Below are 15,921 nucleotides of genomic sequence, written 5' to 3' on the forward strand. Positions count from 1 at the left end.
GAAGCAAACGTTCAAGTGAACTGAACGCACCTCCAGTGACACCCCAAACAAATGGACAAATGGTTGAAGATGTTAACATACTGGGAAACACAAAGCTTTATCAGTAATCACTTATTGTAACGATATTAAATATCCTTTCTATCAGGCTCAGCGATGACTTGCATTTTACAAGCAGTATGATGAACACTTCGTCTTCCTGGCACCAGGACTGCCAACTAAAAAATGTTTTTCTGTTGGGTCAGGTAATATTAGAGAATTATGTGAGGGGGCTGATGGGTGGAAGATGTATTGATTGTGTAAACATTCATTCTGCAGTACTTCTAAACACTAAACAAGCAGCAGATCATTTGAAAAGACAGTGGATATAATGGCTAAAATGACCATCTAGGCATGTATCTCTTCAAACAGGGACGTAAAGGCCAACTTGAGCAATGCCTGGGCAAATATATGTAAGAATACGTGATGAATTAATCGTGTAGAATGGGTGATAGGGTTAATCTCCCGAACTCCATGTTCTCCTTACCTTTTTGACCACTGTTGATCGAGACTTCAGAAACCTGACCAGTGGTCTAACCGAGTGCATCTCTGTATTCACAGTCATGTGAAATCCATAGATTAGGGCCTAATTAATTTATTTCAATTTCCTTATGAACTGTAGCCTAGTAAAAATCTTAAATTGTTGCATTTATATTTTTGTTCAGTATAAAATACATGCACAGGATGGCATATAAACAATTCACACGTTCTACAGCCACTGAAGCTCATGGGTGAAATAAACATTTTTCATTAGCAGGGGAGCCGGTAGAGCCAGTTCCTCCGGGAACGACACACTCCACATGATTGAGACCACAGTGGATGAGGAGGTAGCAATGGGTTTCAGCAGTTAAAATTTAATACCCCCCTTTCTCTACAGAAACCCAGGTAAAAAATAAAATACAACAGCAGCAATTACCAGTAAAAAATAAAAAGCCTATATATATATATAAAAAGCATTAAGGGGGATAGGAGGTAGGGCAAGGACACGATGAGGGAAAGAAAGGAAAATATATGTTCTTTACGCGACGATAGAGTCCAAAGTCTTCATCCGACCGGGTGGGGGGGGGGCATTGCTGCGAGCAAGGATTGCTGGGAACTTGCTGTTGTGTCCATTCAAGATGGAGGGGAGAAAAATAAACAAACTAAATGATTTGAGTCAAGTCCAATCCAACCAAGGGAAGGAACCAGCACTCTTAGGCAGGGATTCACTCAGGATGGGTTGTCCCTCTGGATTGAAAGAGAATCTGTCTTCAGCGTGTGCACGTTATTAGAAGTGTACATGTATGGGTACGTGTGCGTGTTTCAAATTGAATGCATGTCTGTCTACATGGTCAGTACGTCTCTTTTCACTCGCTGAAAAAAAAGTGGCATATTTCTATCCTTATTTCGTCATTCTTCATCTTTTCCCCATCTTTCTCCCCTATTCAGTTCGACTACCTAGTAGTCATCTAAATCAAAACAGTCGTCGTCCTCCGCCTGGTAATCTATGGCCTGGAAATCCACCCTGTACCGCAAGCATCCTGAAAGAGAGAGTAAGAAAGAGTCAATTATCTTGATAAAGACTGTTGCCGGACTGAATAGTCATTACTAATATTAGGTTCATGAAGTTGATCTCATGCTGTGAACTACCGCCACAACATGACCGTAACAAAAGGACACCATGTTATAATTCTATAAAAACAACAACTGGTTGGTGTGGACTCACCCCCGATGCCACCGAAGCCCTTGACAAACTGAGACCCTTCCTGACTCTTGTCTGTGACGATCTCCAGCGTGGCCCCAAACTTCTTGTAGTTGTTGGCAAACCACTCCAGCAGAGGCATGCTCTCAATCAGCTCGTGGTCCTGCCCAGTCTGAACATGCACGCACACACACAAATGGACAGGTTTGAGAGGGCAAAGAAATGTAAACAAGTTAACACCAAATTCAACACCAAATTCAACCACAGAAAGTGTTGTGAAGGCAAATGTGTGTGTACCTGCGTGTGGGTGTGAGAACAAGGGATAGAGAACAGGGTTTACCTCCTTGTCTGTGAAGTGGGACTTGTCCTTCTCCTGCTCTGGTGTTAAATAAAGAGTCTTCTCATCTGAAACACAAAGGACGATGGAGACAGGGAATGGGAAACTGAAGTGATCTCTTCTCAGTTCTACTTCATGGTGCCAGAGGATATACTGCACATGGGGAGTGTCTGTACCGTTTTCTGTTCCGACGCTCTCAGCCCCGTGCAGGCGAAGAATATAGCGCATGGTGTCGAGGTTCTCATAAACGATGAGGATCTCCACAGCCCCCATCTCCAGGGCTTTGAGTGTGTCCTCCACCCCAAAACAGTACTTCCCCGTGTCCTGACTGATCTCATCAAAGTACCGACCTGCAGAGAGTGAGCGAGTAGGGAGAGAGAGAGCAAGAATGGAGGGGAAGACAAATAAACATTCAGTGAGGGAGAATGGGAAGCAATCATCACACTAATTATCATTACCATTCACAAGGAAACAATCTGCACTAACCCTAACAAAAACACCTAACACAGACACACATTCGCTGGGATAACCCAAAATCTAACCTCAACGTGCCACAAACAGACCTATGAGCTTCTTTTCCTGGATGAACTTGACGTTAGAGAGGACCTCTGCCGACAGCTCGATGGCCTGGTTGAAACCGTTCTCCCCTCCGTACGAGATGTCCACCAGCTTTAGAATCTTTGCCTGTAACCTCTGTGCGCGCACACACACAACAGGGGTCAGTGGGCCGTGAAATGCTTGATTCACTCAGAATCAGAGGAATTGCGCAAAAAAGCATCAACCTGACAAAGAATGAACTGATCACAGTATGGATTAATGCAGCATAAACCATGGATTATCTAAAACACACACACTTACAGGGTCGAACATGTCGGACTGGCTGAGCTCAGTCTTGAAGTCGGCAGACCCTGCTAGGACCATTCCGGCCACGTTGACCTTGTCGTTGGCCACATAGAGCTGGACAGCTGTCTCAGCCACCTTCCTCACATAGTTGTGTCTCTTCTCCATCCTCAGACGGGCAAAGCGCAAAGCAGACTGACCTCCTCTGCCTATGAGAGAAATTGTATTGACTAAAGGGTATTGGTGGGGGACAACATCTCTAATGTTCTTGTTCTCATCTGTGTGTGTGTGTGTGTGATGAACGAAGCGTACCGTGTTTCTTGGGCAAGTCCACAGTGAACTTGTGTAGGACCTCTCTAGTGTTCCCCTGGAGCGTCCCGAATAGAGCCCCACTACCATCTATCACTATGAAGCCAAACTTACTGTCATCAGACAGCAGGGCTGTCAACGCCTGGAGAGAGGAAAGAGAGGGCATTTCCATTACAATTGTGTCTAGAGACAATTAGACAACACACATTCACACACATACAGGAGACAGACACGATTTGAGCTCCTACCTCAGTGTGGAACTTGTTGTCACAGAGGTACAGGGAGGTGTTGATGGGTTTAAAAGGCTCAAAGTCAATGTTGACTTTCTTCTCTTTGCCCTCGTCTGTCACGATGGTTCCACAGTACACCACCAGGCCATTAGGCGGCACTGCAAGAGAGACACAGGGATTATCAGTCAGCAGAGGCAAGACCCAGTGACCCATAGTAAAAAACAAACAACAGACTGGCCCTTGCTGTAGCTTTGGAGTCTGCTATGAGGAGGTCAAGGCTTCAACATCACACAATTATGCAGTCAGTCACTCACCCTTGTTGTATAGCTTTAGTCTCTGCTGTACAGAGGTGATGGCCCCGAGCACAGAGAGCCTGTTGACTCTGCTCTTGATGTTGGAGGCTGTGCCAAACTCATCTGCCAACATCTTGGCCACTCTGGAGATCTGGTCCTTAGGGGGGATGATCAGCGAGATCATACTGGTTCCATTACTGAGGAGAGGGGGGCAGGCGGTTAGACAACCTAAAGACACACATTCAGTTATGACTAAGACAGTTATGTACACATCTCAAACTCTGACAGAAAGGAATATGCGTCCACAATCAAAACATTGTTGATTCTGTCATTTTACCAGATCTACCTGTGTGTGACACTGGCACCCTTCAACATTGACAGTCTGACACCACTGGCAACCAAACATTACCTTCCCAGTTTCCACTGTCTGAAAGGTGAGGGAGGGGGGCACACAGTTTCCATACAAGCTCTGTCCTTGACACCAAAGACTGTGCTGAAGTTCCACTGAGCCACATTGTCTGCATTCACTATACACGCTGCATACAGACGGGTAGCTAGCTGGCTTGTGAATATAGGTCAAATGGTCAACCGTGCACGTTTGTAACGTTTATAGAGGACAGTTGATTCTGCGTCAGTGGACAACAAGAATAATTCAGGAACAACGCCGTCCCCTTTGCCTAGTCACAGCTCGAGGAAGCCACGGCGCTAGCTTAGTCAACTACGTATCAAAATTAATATGGATGACCGCTAACTAACATTACACATCGTCACCAAAGAAAGAATAGGACACGGCAATTGGATTTCTGCTTGCTACTCATCGAGTATAGATTCCATTCTTTCCACTTCCAAGTAGAATACACACTCAATGCCATATCTTGACAGCAAGCCAACATCGCTACTAACTGCTAAGTCTAGCGCAGCATATGAGAACATAGCTGTGTTTGAATAACCATACTAACATAGTATATACTCATTAAGTATGTAGTATACAGTATCATTTAATTTTAGTATACTATAAACTAATGGTATCCTTTGCAGTTGAGCGTACTAGCGATTCGCCTGTCTACTGGAAGTCGATGCTGCTTGATATTGCCCACCCATTTTCACCTACCTCATCCCCACACTGTTTTTATTTATTTACTTTTCTGCTCTTTTGCACACCAGTATCTCTACCTGTACATGACCATCTGATCATGTATCACTCCAGTGCTAATCTGCAAAATTGTAATTATTCGCCCACCTCCTCATGCCTTTTGCACACAATGTATATAGACTCCCCTTTTTTTGTACTGTGTTATTGACTTGTTAATTGTTTACTCCATGTGTAACTCTGTGTTGTCTGTTCACACTGCTAAGCTTTATCTTGGCCAGGTCGCAGTTGCAAATGAGAACTTGTTCTCAACTAGCCTACCTGGTTAAATAAAGGTGAGAAAAAAATAAAATAAATAAAATAAAAAATTGCAACCGCTTTCTAGCATAAATTACTAGCTAGACATTTAAAATTCAAATTTGGAGTGCCAGAGTGCGCTCCAAGCATTTGTAAATTCAGAACTTTGTCAGTTTGAAAATTCAGAGTGTTTCGCTCTCCGAGCGCACGCACACTGCCAGGCAATGTCACTGGATGCTCTGGCCGAGGAGTAGGGTTGATCCAAACGTTCTGACCTCAAAACGGCAGTCAAGCTAACTTGCTACTTCCAGACACAAATGAGAGAACACCTCAATCTGACCGTTTTACTCACACTAGCAGAGCTGGTTAGGCTGTTTAAGTTATCCAGAGCGTTGATGACTGTAACAGTGCTGCTGGTAACAAGTTAAGTACGCTTTTTTGCCGATGTTTACTGACACCGGCCATATTCAACTGGTTTATTCTGTGCTCTGGCACCGGTACACTCAGACGAGAGTGCTCTGAAATCGGAGTAGATAGCCACAGCGAATTTACGAACGAAACCGAATGTCCATTGGGAACACAAGACTACACCACTTAGCTAAACTAAGAATGACGAGAACAAGTCAATAAACGTTGGATAGTTCGTTAGATGGCATTTTGTTGATATACTGGCAAGGTCGATATATTAGTAGCCAACTAACATTAGGGAGCTAGCTAACATGGTACATACTGTTATAACCATATGCTATATGGTCCGTAAGGAATTTCATTTTGTAAAAAATATATTTTTTTAAGTAATTAAATGTAACTTTTATTTAACTAAGCAAGTCAATTAAGAACAAAGAACAGCCATCACCAAATTGTGCGCCACCCTATTGGACAGCCTGGATTCGAACCAGGGTGTCTGTAGTGACGCCTCAAGCACTGAGTTGCAGTCCCCTAGACCAGGATAGCTAGCCAAATACATTTAAACTCAGTTTCACAATTCCTGACATATAATCCAAGTAAAAATGCCCTGTTTTAGGTCAGTTTGGATCACCACTTTAAGAATGTGAAATGTCAGAATAATAGTAGAGAGAATGATTTATTTCAGCTTTTATTTCTTTCATCACATTCCCAGTGGGTCAGAAGTTTACATACACTCAATTAGTATTTGGTAGCATTGCCTTTAAATTATTTAACTTGGGTCAAACATTTCAGGTAGCCTTCCACAAGCTTCCCACAATAAATTGGGTGAATTTTGGCCCATTCTTCCTGGCAGAGCTATTGTAACAGAGTCAGGTTTGTAGGCCTCCTTGCTCGCACACACTTTTTCAGTTCTGTCCACAAGTTTTATATAGGATTGAGGTCAGGGCTTTGTGATGGCCACTCCAAAACCTTGACTTTGTTGTCCACAAGCCATCTTGCCACAACGTTGGAAGTATGCTTGGGGTCATTGTCCATTTGGAAGACCCATTTGCGACCAAACTTCAATTTCCTGACTGATGTCTTGAGATGTTGCTTCAATATATCCACAATTCACCTCGCCCATGATGCCATCTATTTTGTGAAGTGCACAAGTCCCTCCTGCAGCAAAACACCCACACAACATGATGCTGCCACCCCTGTGCTTCACGGTTGGGTTGGTGTTCTTCGACTTGCAAGCCTCTCCCTTTTTTCCTCCAAACATAATGATGGTCATTGTGGCCAAACAGTTCTATTTTTGGTTTCATCAGACCAGAGGACATTTCTCCAAAAAGTACAATCTTTGTCCCATTGTGCAGTTGCAAACCGTAGTCTGGCATTTTTTTATGGCAGTTTTGGAGCAGTGACTTCTTCCTTGCTGAGCGGCCTTTCAGGTTATGTCGATATAGGACTTGTTTTACTGTGGATATAGATACTTTTGTACCTCCAGCATCTTCACAATGTCCTTTGCTGTTGTTCTGGGATTGATTTGCACTTTTCTCACCAAAGTACGTTCATCTCTAGGAGACAGAGCGTGTCTCCTTCCTGAGCAGTATGGCGGCTGCGTGGTCCCATGGTGTTTATACTTGCGTACTATTGTTTGTACAGATGAACGTGATACCTTCAAGCGTTTGGAAATTTCTCCCAAGGATGAATCAGACTTGTGGAGGTCTACAATTTTTTTTATCTGAGGTCTTGGCTGGTTTCCCCATGATGTCAAGCAAAGAGGCACGGAGTTTTAAGGTCAGCCTTGAAATACATCCACAGGTACACCTCCAATTGACTCAAATTAGGTCATTTAGCCTATCAGGAGCTTCTAAAGCCATGACATTTTCTGTCATTTTCCAAGCTGTTTAAAAGGCATAGACAACTTAGTGTACATAAACTTCTGACCCACTGGAATTGTGATAATTCTAAGTGAAATAATCTGTTGGAAAAATTACTTGTGTCATGCACAAAGTAGATGTCCTAACCAACTTGCCAAAACTATAGTTCGTGAACAAGAAATTTGTGGAGTGGTTGAAAAACTAGTTTTAATGACTCCAACCTAAGTGTATGTAAACTTCCGACTTCAACTGTATATCCATACTATGACCAATAGGCATCAAATCAAATTGTATTTGTCTCATACACATGGTTAGCAGATGTTAATGCGAGTGTAGCGAAATGCGTGTGCTTCTAGTTCCGACAATGCAGTAATAACCAACGAGTTCTCACCTAACAATTTCACAACTGCCTTATACACACACAAGTGTAAAGGGATGAAGAATATGTACAAAAAGATATTCTGACTTCCTGGCATTCTATATACTCAATTTACGTCACAAATAGTACGGTTAGTATGAGTATTAGGACACAGTTAATGTGATTACCACACCAACACGCTGTTCAAGACCCTATCCACCGGAGCCGGCGTTTTCAGCTAGGTAACAGCTAGCTGACATGTCACTAACGTTAGTTAAGCCGGACATCAACACACAAACAACCGAGCTAGCTACAAATAACACGGCAATCAACATAATAAGCATACGATGAACATCGAATACTGGTGGGAACTAAAGTTAATTACAATGTTGGCTGTGTTAGCAAGCTACCATAGCTAAGCTACCACTCCCAAATCCGGCCTCACTTATCCAGCTGTTATCACATGGTCCATTCACGTCGGCATATCGACACTCAGGTACACACCATATTCAACCACTTACCCACGGGCAGCTTCCAAACTTTTAATCAGTTTCTTGATTTTCCATATCTCCACGTTCCTGTCTGCCGCGTTAGGGTCATCCGCCATCTTTCCTGCTGTAATCGCGTCAGCACCTGAAAGAGAAGAACGTTAGCCTGCTAACGTTACATCGGGTTTTAGGTTGCCAGGGTGACAGTTGTGTACCCCTCGGAGCTAGAAGCGGGTGTCCAAGAGGGACCTGGATCAGCAGTGGTGGACCTACCCGGATGAAGAAGACTATACCCCGCTTGCTGTGTCGGCAAAGTGCGCGGAAAAATTAGGCCTATACACTCTTCCCAACCTATTCGTTATATAACGTCGCAACCCGACCAAATTTCGCCTCACTTCATCAATAAACAATTAAAATATTCAACTGTCAACCCGTTCCACCAGACACCTTGCGTGTACAAACACAATCGACGACACCGTACCTGCCTCGGGCAACGCCGCTCCGGTCTCTACGCTACGGCTACCACGCTAGCTGAATCGGTCCTCAGTGAAATGACGGCTCCTCCACACAAGCTTCGCGTGGTGCGATGATGTGATTTCGGTTATTCTCACTTCCTGGAAACCGCGTTGAAACGGCGAGTGACTTTGTTGGTTGGTCAAAACTCCATGTTGATCATGGATATCTGCACGGTGATTGGAGTGATGAACTATTATACGAAAATGGGCGAGGACATCTCAAAATGTTTCACATGGGATTTGTAGTCAAAATTATATTTTATGACGGATCACAACTTGAAGTTCACTTGATCTTCTGTAGTAACTTCAATAGAGAAAAACATTAGCTCGCTAAGCAATGTCATGAAATTAAAATATCCATCAGTCATAATATCACATTACCAAAGTTTGGTCGGTGGAATAATGGATTTTGTCAGTTATGGAAGCCTCTAATTTCCTCTATATACTATTGAGTACTTTCCAATTGCATTAAAAAAAATATATTTCTATTGGCAATGTAGAACAAAATCTACAGTATTTCTTCCAAATTAAAGCCCAGTGTTGCACCACTAGATGACAGCATTGATTCACTAAAGAAAGCAACTTTATGGTACGACACCAGTGTGTGTGTGTGTGTGTGTGTGTGTGTGTGTGTGTGTGTGTGTGTGTGTGTGTGTGTGTGTGTGTGTGTGTGTGAGAGTTTGTGTGTGTGCACAACCCCTCCTGCTCCTCCATACATCTCAGATTCCATTCTAATTTCCCTTCTGCACTGATACCCATATTACAGGCAGTAAATGATACAGCAGTTTGCGAGGCAGTCTTCCTCCAATACAATATAAACACCCATGTATCACCCTCTGTCTGCCATCAGAGCTGTAATCTGTCGCCTGGAAACGGATCCGGCCTAGTGTTCAGTGTTCTGGTCAGACAAGTTACATTTTCCCCAACTCAACAGATTCTCTGCAGACAGGGTCAGAGTGATATCATTCTGTTACTTCAGACAGGTAAAGGGGAGTCAAGGAGAGAAACTCATGTTCTGTCTTTGTGTACAGTAGTAGACCCAGAAGAAACTGCAACCTACAATGACCTCCAATGATTTCTGATGACCCCTCTAAGGTAGAGACAACCATATGAGAGAGGTTGGCTGACCATGTGTGTGTGTGGGAGGGTTATGGCGACACAGATGCCATCAGGTCCACTCGGCTCCACTTTCCATCTGTGACCATCTGCTAGAGGGAGGGAGGGAGGGAGGGAGAGGAATGATGGAGGGATGGAGGGAGGGAGGGAGATGGGCGGAGGGGATAGAGGGAGGGAGATGATAGAGGGGGGAGGGAGGGATGTTGAGGTGTTCAAGGGCATCCCTGTGCTTGTCACAAACTGAACAAAGGGGGAGGGGATGGGTGGCGCTTTGGGTTGGATGAGGTGAGACACACGCACATATCACTATGGACCACACCCCACACCTGCTCTCTGTCCCTCATGTCACATTCAGTTTTGTGCCAACCAGGAGACTGTAAGAGCTGACATATACAGTACAATCATTGGAGCAGACAGAGGTAGCAGTGACAGGGCACTGGCCCAATCCAGACCTAAAGCTGGACAAACACAAAAACTGACCTTGGATAAGTGCTGAGGGGGAACTATATTGATGACTCTGACTCAGAATTTACCACATACTGGTGGAGTTCAGACCCCTGAATACTGAATGTGTCAAATGATTAAACCAGTTAGTGCTTCATTTTCATTTCCATCAGCACAGGGTTTATTAAGCCTGGGCCGCCTCTTTCTTAACATCAATGACTGTGTAAATGGAGCCGTGCAAATAAAACTTGATCAAATGACTGTGATTCCTAATCTCTGGTGTTATATAAAATACCCATTAATGCTTGGATCATTTATTCTCCCTCTGACAACGTCAAGTCCAGTTGGGAGTGTAAAGACGCAGTTTTCAGGAAGCCAGGGAAAACATTGAAACCTCAGAGGGAATTAAGCAGCAGTTTTTCCGCATGCTAATTTGTGTCTCACTGTCTCTCCTCCTGCCACACATTCAGGCAGGGGATCATACTCATCAGCACTTCAATAACCAGCATCCCCGCTAAAGACACATATTCTTAAGCAGCTGCTGTGTGTGTGTGTGTGTGTGTGTGTGTGTGTGTGTGTGTGTGTGTGTGTGTGTGTGTGTGTGTGTGTGTGTGTGTGTGTGTGTGTGTGTGTGTGTGTGTGTGTGTGTGTGTGTGTGTGTGTGTGTGTGTGTGTGTGCGTGTATCTGGCGGTGTCTATCTGGTATCTTGTGTGCTTCTGCTCTGTGTTTTGGGGTGTGGAAGGAATGCCAAGATGAGGAGCCCATAGCCAGGGCTGTGCTCTGTGTTTTGGGGTGTGGAAGGAATGCCAAGATGAGGAGCCCATAGCCAGGGCTGTGCTGTGTGTTTTGGGGTGTGGAAGAAAGTGCGAACACAAGGCATCCATAGCTGGGGCTGTGCTGTGTGTTTTGGGGTGTGGAAGAAATTACCAAAATGCGGCGCCCATAGCTGGGGCTTTGCTGTGTGTCTTGGGTTGTGGAAGAAAGTACCAAGATGAGTCTACATTTGCTCTCTACGTCTTCCTTGGAGGCAGACAAGACATTTAATGATCTGCTCCTAAATATTAAGTGGATTAATCAGGAACAGAGCTAGAGCTTCATAAATAGCAATGAGAGGCGGTGAGACGAGAGGGGGTCGAGGATCCTCTCCGTATCCACTGTGTAGAGCTATTAAGAGTTTATTACTGCACTGGATTAAACCCAATAACCTCTATTTAAAGAAGGTGGGACATGTAGTCTATCTTAATGATGGGTCTCATAGGGGTCACACCGAAAGGGGATTGGGAGCCAGGGAAGTAATTCCCGCCTCCACAGCTGAGTGACATAGGGCAAAAGCCAATCATATTTCATCTATGAGGGAGCCCTGGAGAGTTAGTGTCTCGCCCTCTTGTACAGAACCTTTCGACGTGCTTAGTGGCGATATAACGAGGCATGGTGCTAACGAGGCATGGTGCAATGAAAGAAACATACAGGAACTCAAATCCTTCTGTTCACCTGATTTAGAATTCCTCACAATCAAATATAGACCGCATTATCTACCAAGAGAATTCTCTTCGATTATAATCACAGCCGTATATATCCCCCCCCAAGCAGACACATCGATGGCTCTGAACGAACTTTATTTAACTCTTTGCAAACTGGCAACCATTTACCCGGAGGCTGCACTCATTGTTGTCGGGGAATTTAACAAGGCTAATCTGAAAACAAGACTCCCTAAATTTTATCAGCATATCGATTGCGCAACCAGGGGCGGAAAAACCTTGGATCACTGTTACTCTAACTTCCGAGACGCATATAAGGCCCTGCCCCGCCCCCCTTTCGGAAAAGCTGACCACGACTCCATTTTGCTGATACCTGCCTACAGACAAAAGTTTAAAAAAGAAGCTCCCACGCTGAGGTCTGTCCAACGCTGGTCCGACCAAGCTGACTCCACACTCCAAGGCTGCTTCCACCACGTGGACTGGGACATGTTTCGTATTGAGTCAAATAACAACATTGACGAATACGCTGATTCGGTGTGCGAGTTCATTAGAACTTGCGTTGAAGATGTCATTCCCATAGCAACGATTAAAACATTCCCTAACCAGAAACCTTGGATTGATGGCAGCATTCGCGTGAAACTGAAAGCGCAAACCACTGCTTTCAATCAGGGCAAGGTGTCTGGTAACATGACTGAATACAAACAATGCAGCTATTCCCTCCGTAAGGCTATCAAACAAGCTAAGCGTCAGTACAGAGACAAAGTAGAATCCCAATTCAACGGCTCAGACACAAGAGGCATGTGGCAGGGTCTACAGTCAATCACGGACTACAGGAAGAAATCCAGCCCAGTCACGGACCAGGATGTCTTGCTCCCAGGCAGACTAAATAACTTTTTTGCCCGCTTTGAGGACAATACAGTGCCACTGACACTGCCTACAACAGAATAATGCGGTCTCTCCTTCACTGCAGCCGAGGTGAGTAAAACATTTAAACGTGTTAACCCTCGCAAGGCTGCAGGCCCAGACGGCATCCCCAGCCGCGCCCTCAGAGCATGTGCAGACCAGCTGGCTGGTGTGTTTACGGACATATTCAATCAATCCCTATACCAGTCTGCTGTTCCCACATGCTTCAAGAGGGCCACCATTGTTCCTGTTCCCAAGAAAGCTAAGGTAACTGAGCTAAACGACTACCGCCCCGTAGCACTCACTTCCGTCATCATGAAGTGCTTTGAGAGACTAGTCAAGGACCATATCACCTCCACCCTACCTGACACCCTAGACCCACTCCAATTTGCTTACCGCTCAAATAGGTCCACAGACGATGCAATCTCAACCACACTGCACACTGCCCTAACCCATCTGGACAAGAGGAATACCTATGTGAGAATGCTGTTCATCGACTACAGCTCGGCATTCAACACCATAGTACCCTCCAAGCTCGTCATCAAGCTCGAGACCCTGGGTCTCGACCCCGCCCTGTGCAACTGGGTACTGGACTTCCTGACGGGCCGCCCCCAGGTGGCCCCACAAGGGTGCGTTCTGAGCCCTCTCCTGTACTCCCTGTTCACCCACGACTGCGTGGCCACGCACGCCTCCAACTCAATCATCAAGTTTGCGGACGACACAACAGTGGTAGGCTTGATTACCAGCAACGACGAGACGGCCTACAGGGAGGAGGTGAGGGCCCTCGGAGTGTGGTGTCAGGAAAATAACCTCACACTCAACGTCAACAAAACTAAGGAGATGATTGTGGACTTCAGGAAACAGCAGAGGGAACACCCCCTATCCACATCGATGGAACAGTAGTGGAGAGAGTAGCAAGTTTTAAGTTCCTCGGCATACACATCACAGACAAACTGAATTGGTCCACTCACACAGACAGCATCGTGAAGAAGGCGCAGCAGCGCCTCTTCAACCTCAGGAGGCTGAAGAAATTGGCTTGTCACCAAAAGCACTCACAAACTTCTACAGATGCACAATCGAGAGCATCCTGGCGGGCTGTATCACCGCCTGGTACGGCAACTGCTCCGCCCTCAACCGTAAGGCTCTCCAGAGGGTAGTGAGGTCTGCACAACGCATCACCGGGGGCAAACTACCTGCCCTCCAGGACACCTACACCACCCGATGTTACAGGAAGGCCATAAAGATCATCAAGGACATCAACCACCCGAGCCACTGCCTGTTCACCCCGCTATCATCCAGAAGGCAAGGTCAGTACAGGTGCATCAAAGCTGGGACCGAGAGACTGAAAAACAGCTTCTATCTCAAGGCCATCAGACTGTTAAACAGCCACCACTAACATTGAGTGGCTGCTGCCAACACACTGACACTGACTCAACTCCAGCCACTTTAATAATGGGAATTGATGGGAAATGATGTAAATATATCACTAGCCACTTTAAACAATGCTACCTTATATAATGTTACTTACCCTACATTATGAATCTCATATGCATACGTATATACTGTACTCTATATCATCGACTGCATCCTTATGTAATACATGTATCACTAGACACTTTAACTATGCCACTTTGTTTACATACTCATCTCATATGTATATACTGTACTCAATACCATCTACTGTATCTTGCCTATGCTGCTCTGTACCATCACTCATTCATATATCCTTATGTACATATTCTTTATCCCCTTACACTGTGTATAAGACAGTAGTTTTGGAATTGTTAGTTAGATTACTTGTTGGTTATTACTGCATTGTCGGAACTAGAAGCACAAGCATTTCGCTACACTTGCATTAACATCTGCTAACCATGTGTATGTGACAAATAAAATTTGATTTGATTTGATTTATAGAGGCCCAAACTGCTTAACGCTGCAGGTTGAAGTTAAATATATAATGGACACGTTTCCATTTATGCTACGTTCATCTGCACCTTTCACCAACCAAAAACATCCCCGATACAGCAACAGCGATGTGGTACTTCTGAGTTTTAAGCTTGAGTAAAACGAGAGAGCAAGTCATATTTAGGAGGAACAATCAAGCCCTCAAGTAAGGGACATGACAATCCGGGGGGCTGGTTTGACGAATGTCAACATGCTCTGTCAACACATTGATGCTATGTCAACACCTCTCCCCGATAACGCCTGCAGAAACATTACCCTATGTTCATCCTGACAGTATCCATGGGGCTTTTGCAGTGTCTTTGTTAGGCTTGTGTCTGCAGGGGAAATAATAGGAAACAAGTGGCGTTTAAGGAGAATAGGTGGTGTATGAGCAGCAATATTTCAGTTCTCCAGAAACCTATTTCCTTGGAGAATAGGTGGTGTATGAGCAGCAATATTACAGTTCTCCAGAAACCTATTTCCTTGGAGAATAGGTGGTGTATGAGCAGCAATATTACAGTTCTCCAGAAACCTATTTCCTTGGAGAATAGGTGGTGTATGAGCAGCAATATTACAGTTCTCCAGAAACCTATTTCCTTGGAGAATAGGTGGTGTATGAGCAGCAATATTACAGTTCTCCAGAAACCTATTTCCTTGGAGAATAGGTGGTGTATGAGCAGCAATATTACAGTTCTATTTCCTTGGAGAATAGGTGGTGTATGAGCAGCAATATTACAGTTCTCCAGAAACCTATTTCCTTGGAGAATAGGTGGTGTATGAGAAACAGTTCTCCAGAAACCTATTTCCTTGGAGAATAGGTGGTGTATGAGCAGCAATATTTCAGTTCTCCAGAAACCTATTTCCTTGGAGAATAGGTGGTGTATGAGCAGCAATATTTCAGTTCTCCAGAAACCTATTTCCTTGGAGAATAGGTGGTGTATGAGCAGCAATATTTCAGTTCTCCAGAAACCTATTCCCTTGGAGAATAGGTGGTGTATGAGCAGCAATATTACAGTTCTCCAGAAACCTATTTCCTTGGAGAATAGGTGGTGTATGAGCAGCAATATTACAGTTCTCCAGAAACCTATTTCCTTGGAGAATAGGTGGTGTATGAGCAGCAATATTACAGTTCTCCAGAAACCTATTTCCTTGGAGAATAGGTGGTGTATGAGCAGCAATATTACAGTTCTCCAGAAACCTATTTCCTTGGAGAATAGGTGGTGTATGAGCAGCAATATTTCAGTTCTCCAGAAACCTATTTCCTTGGAGAATAGGTGGTGTATGAGCAGCA

The 15,921-nt window shown here is 44.6% G+C and overlaps 1 protein-coding gene across 3 annotated transcripts; it reads right to left on the reverse strand.

Moving 5' to 3' along the window:
• Nucleotides 1-615: 615 nt before the first annotated feature.
• LOC135545786 (eukaryotic peptide chain release factor subunit 1-like) lies at nucleotides 616-8,822 on the reverse strand. 3 transcript variants are annotated; one of them, XM_064973668.1, is made up of 11 exons: nucleotides 8,711-8,822; nucleotides 8,263-8,374; nucleotides 3,748-3,923; nucleotides 3,452-3,591; nucleotides 3,207-3,345; nucleotides 2,913-3,103; nucleotides 2,618-2,747; nucleotides 2,231-2,404; nucleotides 2,058-2,122; nucleotides 1,742-1,889; nucleotides 616-1,556 (listed from the first exon to the last, which is right to left on the reverse strand). In XM_064973668.1, the coding sequence occupies exons 2-11, from the start codon at nucleotides 8,346-8,348 to the stop codon at nucleotides 1,474-1,476; spliced, it is 1,332 nt and encodes a 443-aa protein (XP_064829740.1). In that variant the 5' UTR covers nucleotides 8,349-8,374; nucleotides 8,711-8,822; the 3' UTR covers nucleotides 616-1,473. The 3 variants fall into 3 exon arrangements, with proteins under 3 accessions (XP_064829740.1, XP_064829742.1, XP_064829741.1); XM_064973670.1 differs by having other exon boundaries at nucleotides 8,715-8,820; XM_064973669.1 differs by lacking the exon at nucleotides 8,711-8,822 and adding an exon at nucleotides 8,503-8,698.
• Nucleotides 8,823-15,921: the final 7,099 nt, after the last annotated feature.

The sequence above is a fragment of the Oncorhynchus masou genome, chromosome 9 (assembly GCF_036934945.1).
Source record: "Oncorhynchus masou masou isolate Uvic2021 chromosome 9, UVic_Omas_1.1, whole genome shotgun sequence".
NCBI classification, from domain to species: domain Eukaryota; kingdom Metazoa; phylum Chordata; class Actinopteri; order Salmoniformes; family Salmonidae; genus Oncorhynchus; species Oncorhynchus masou.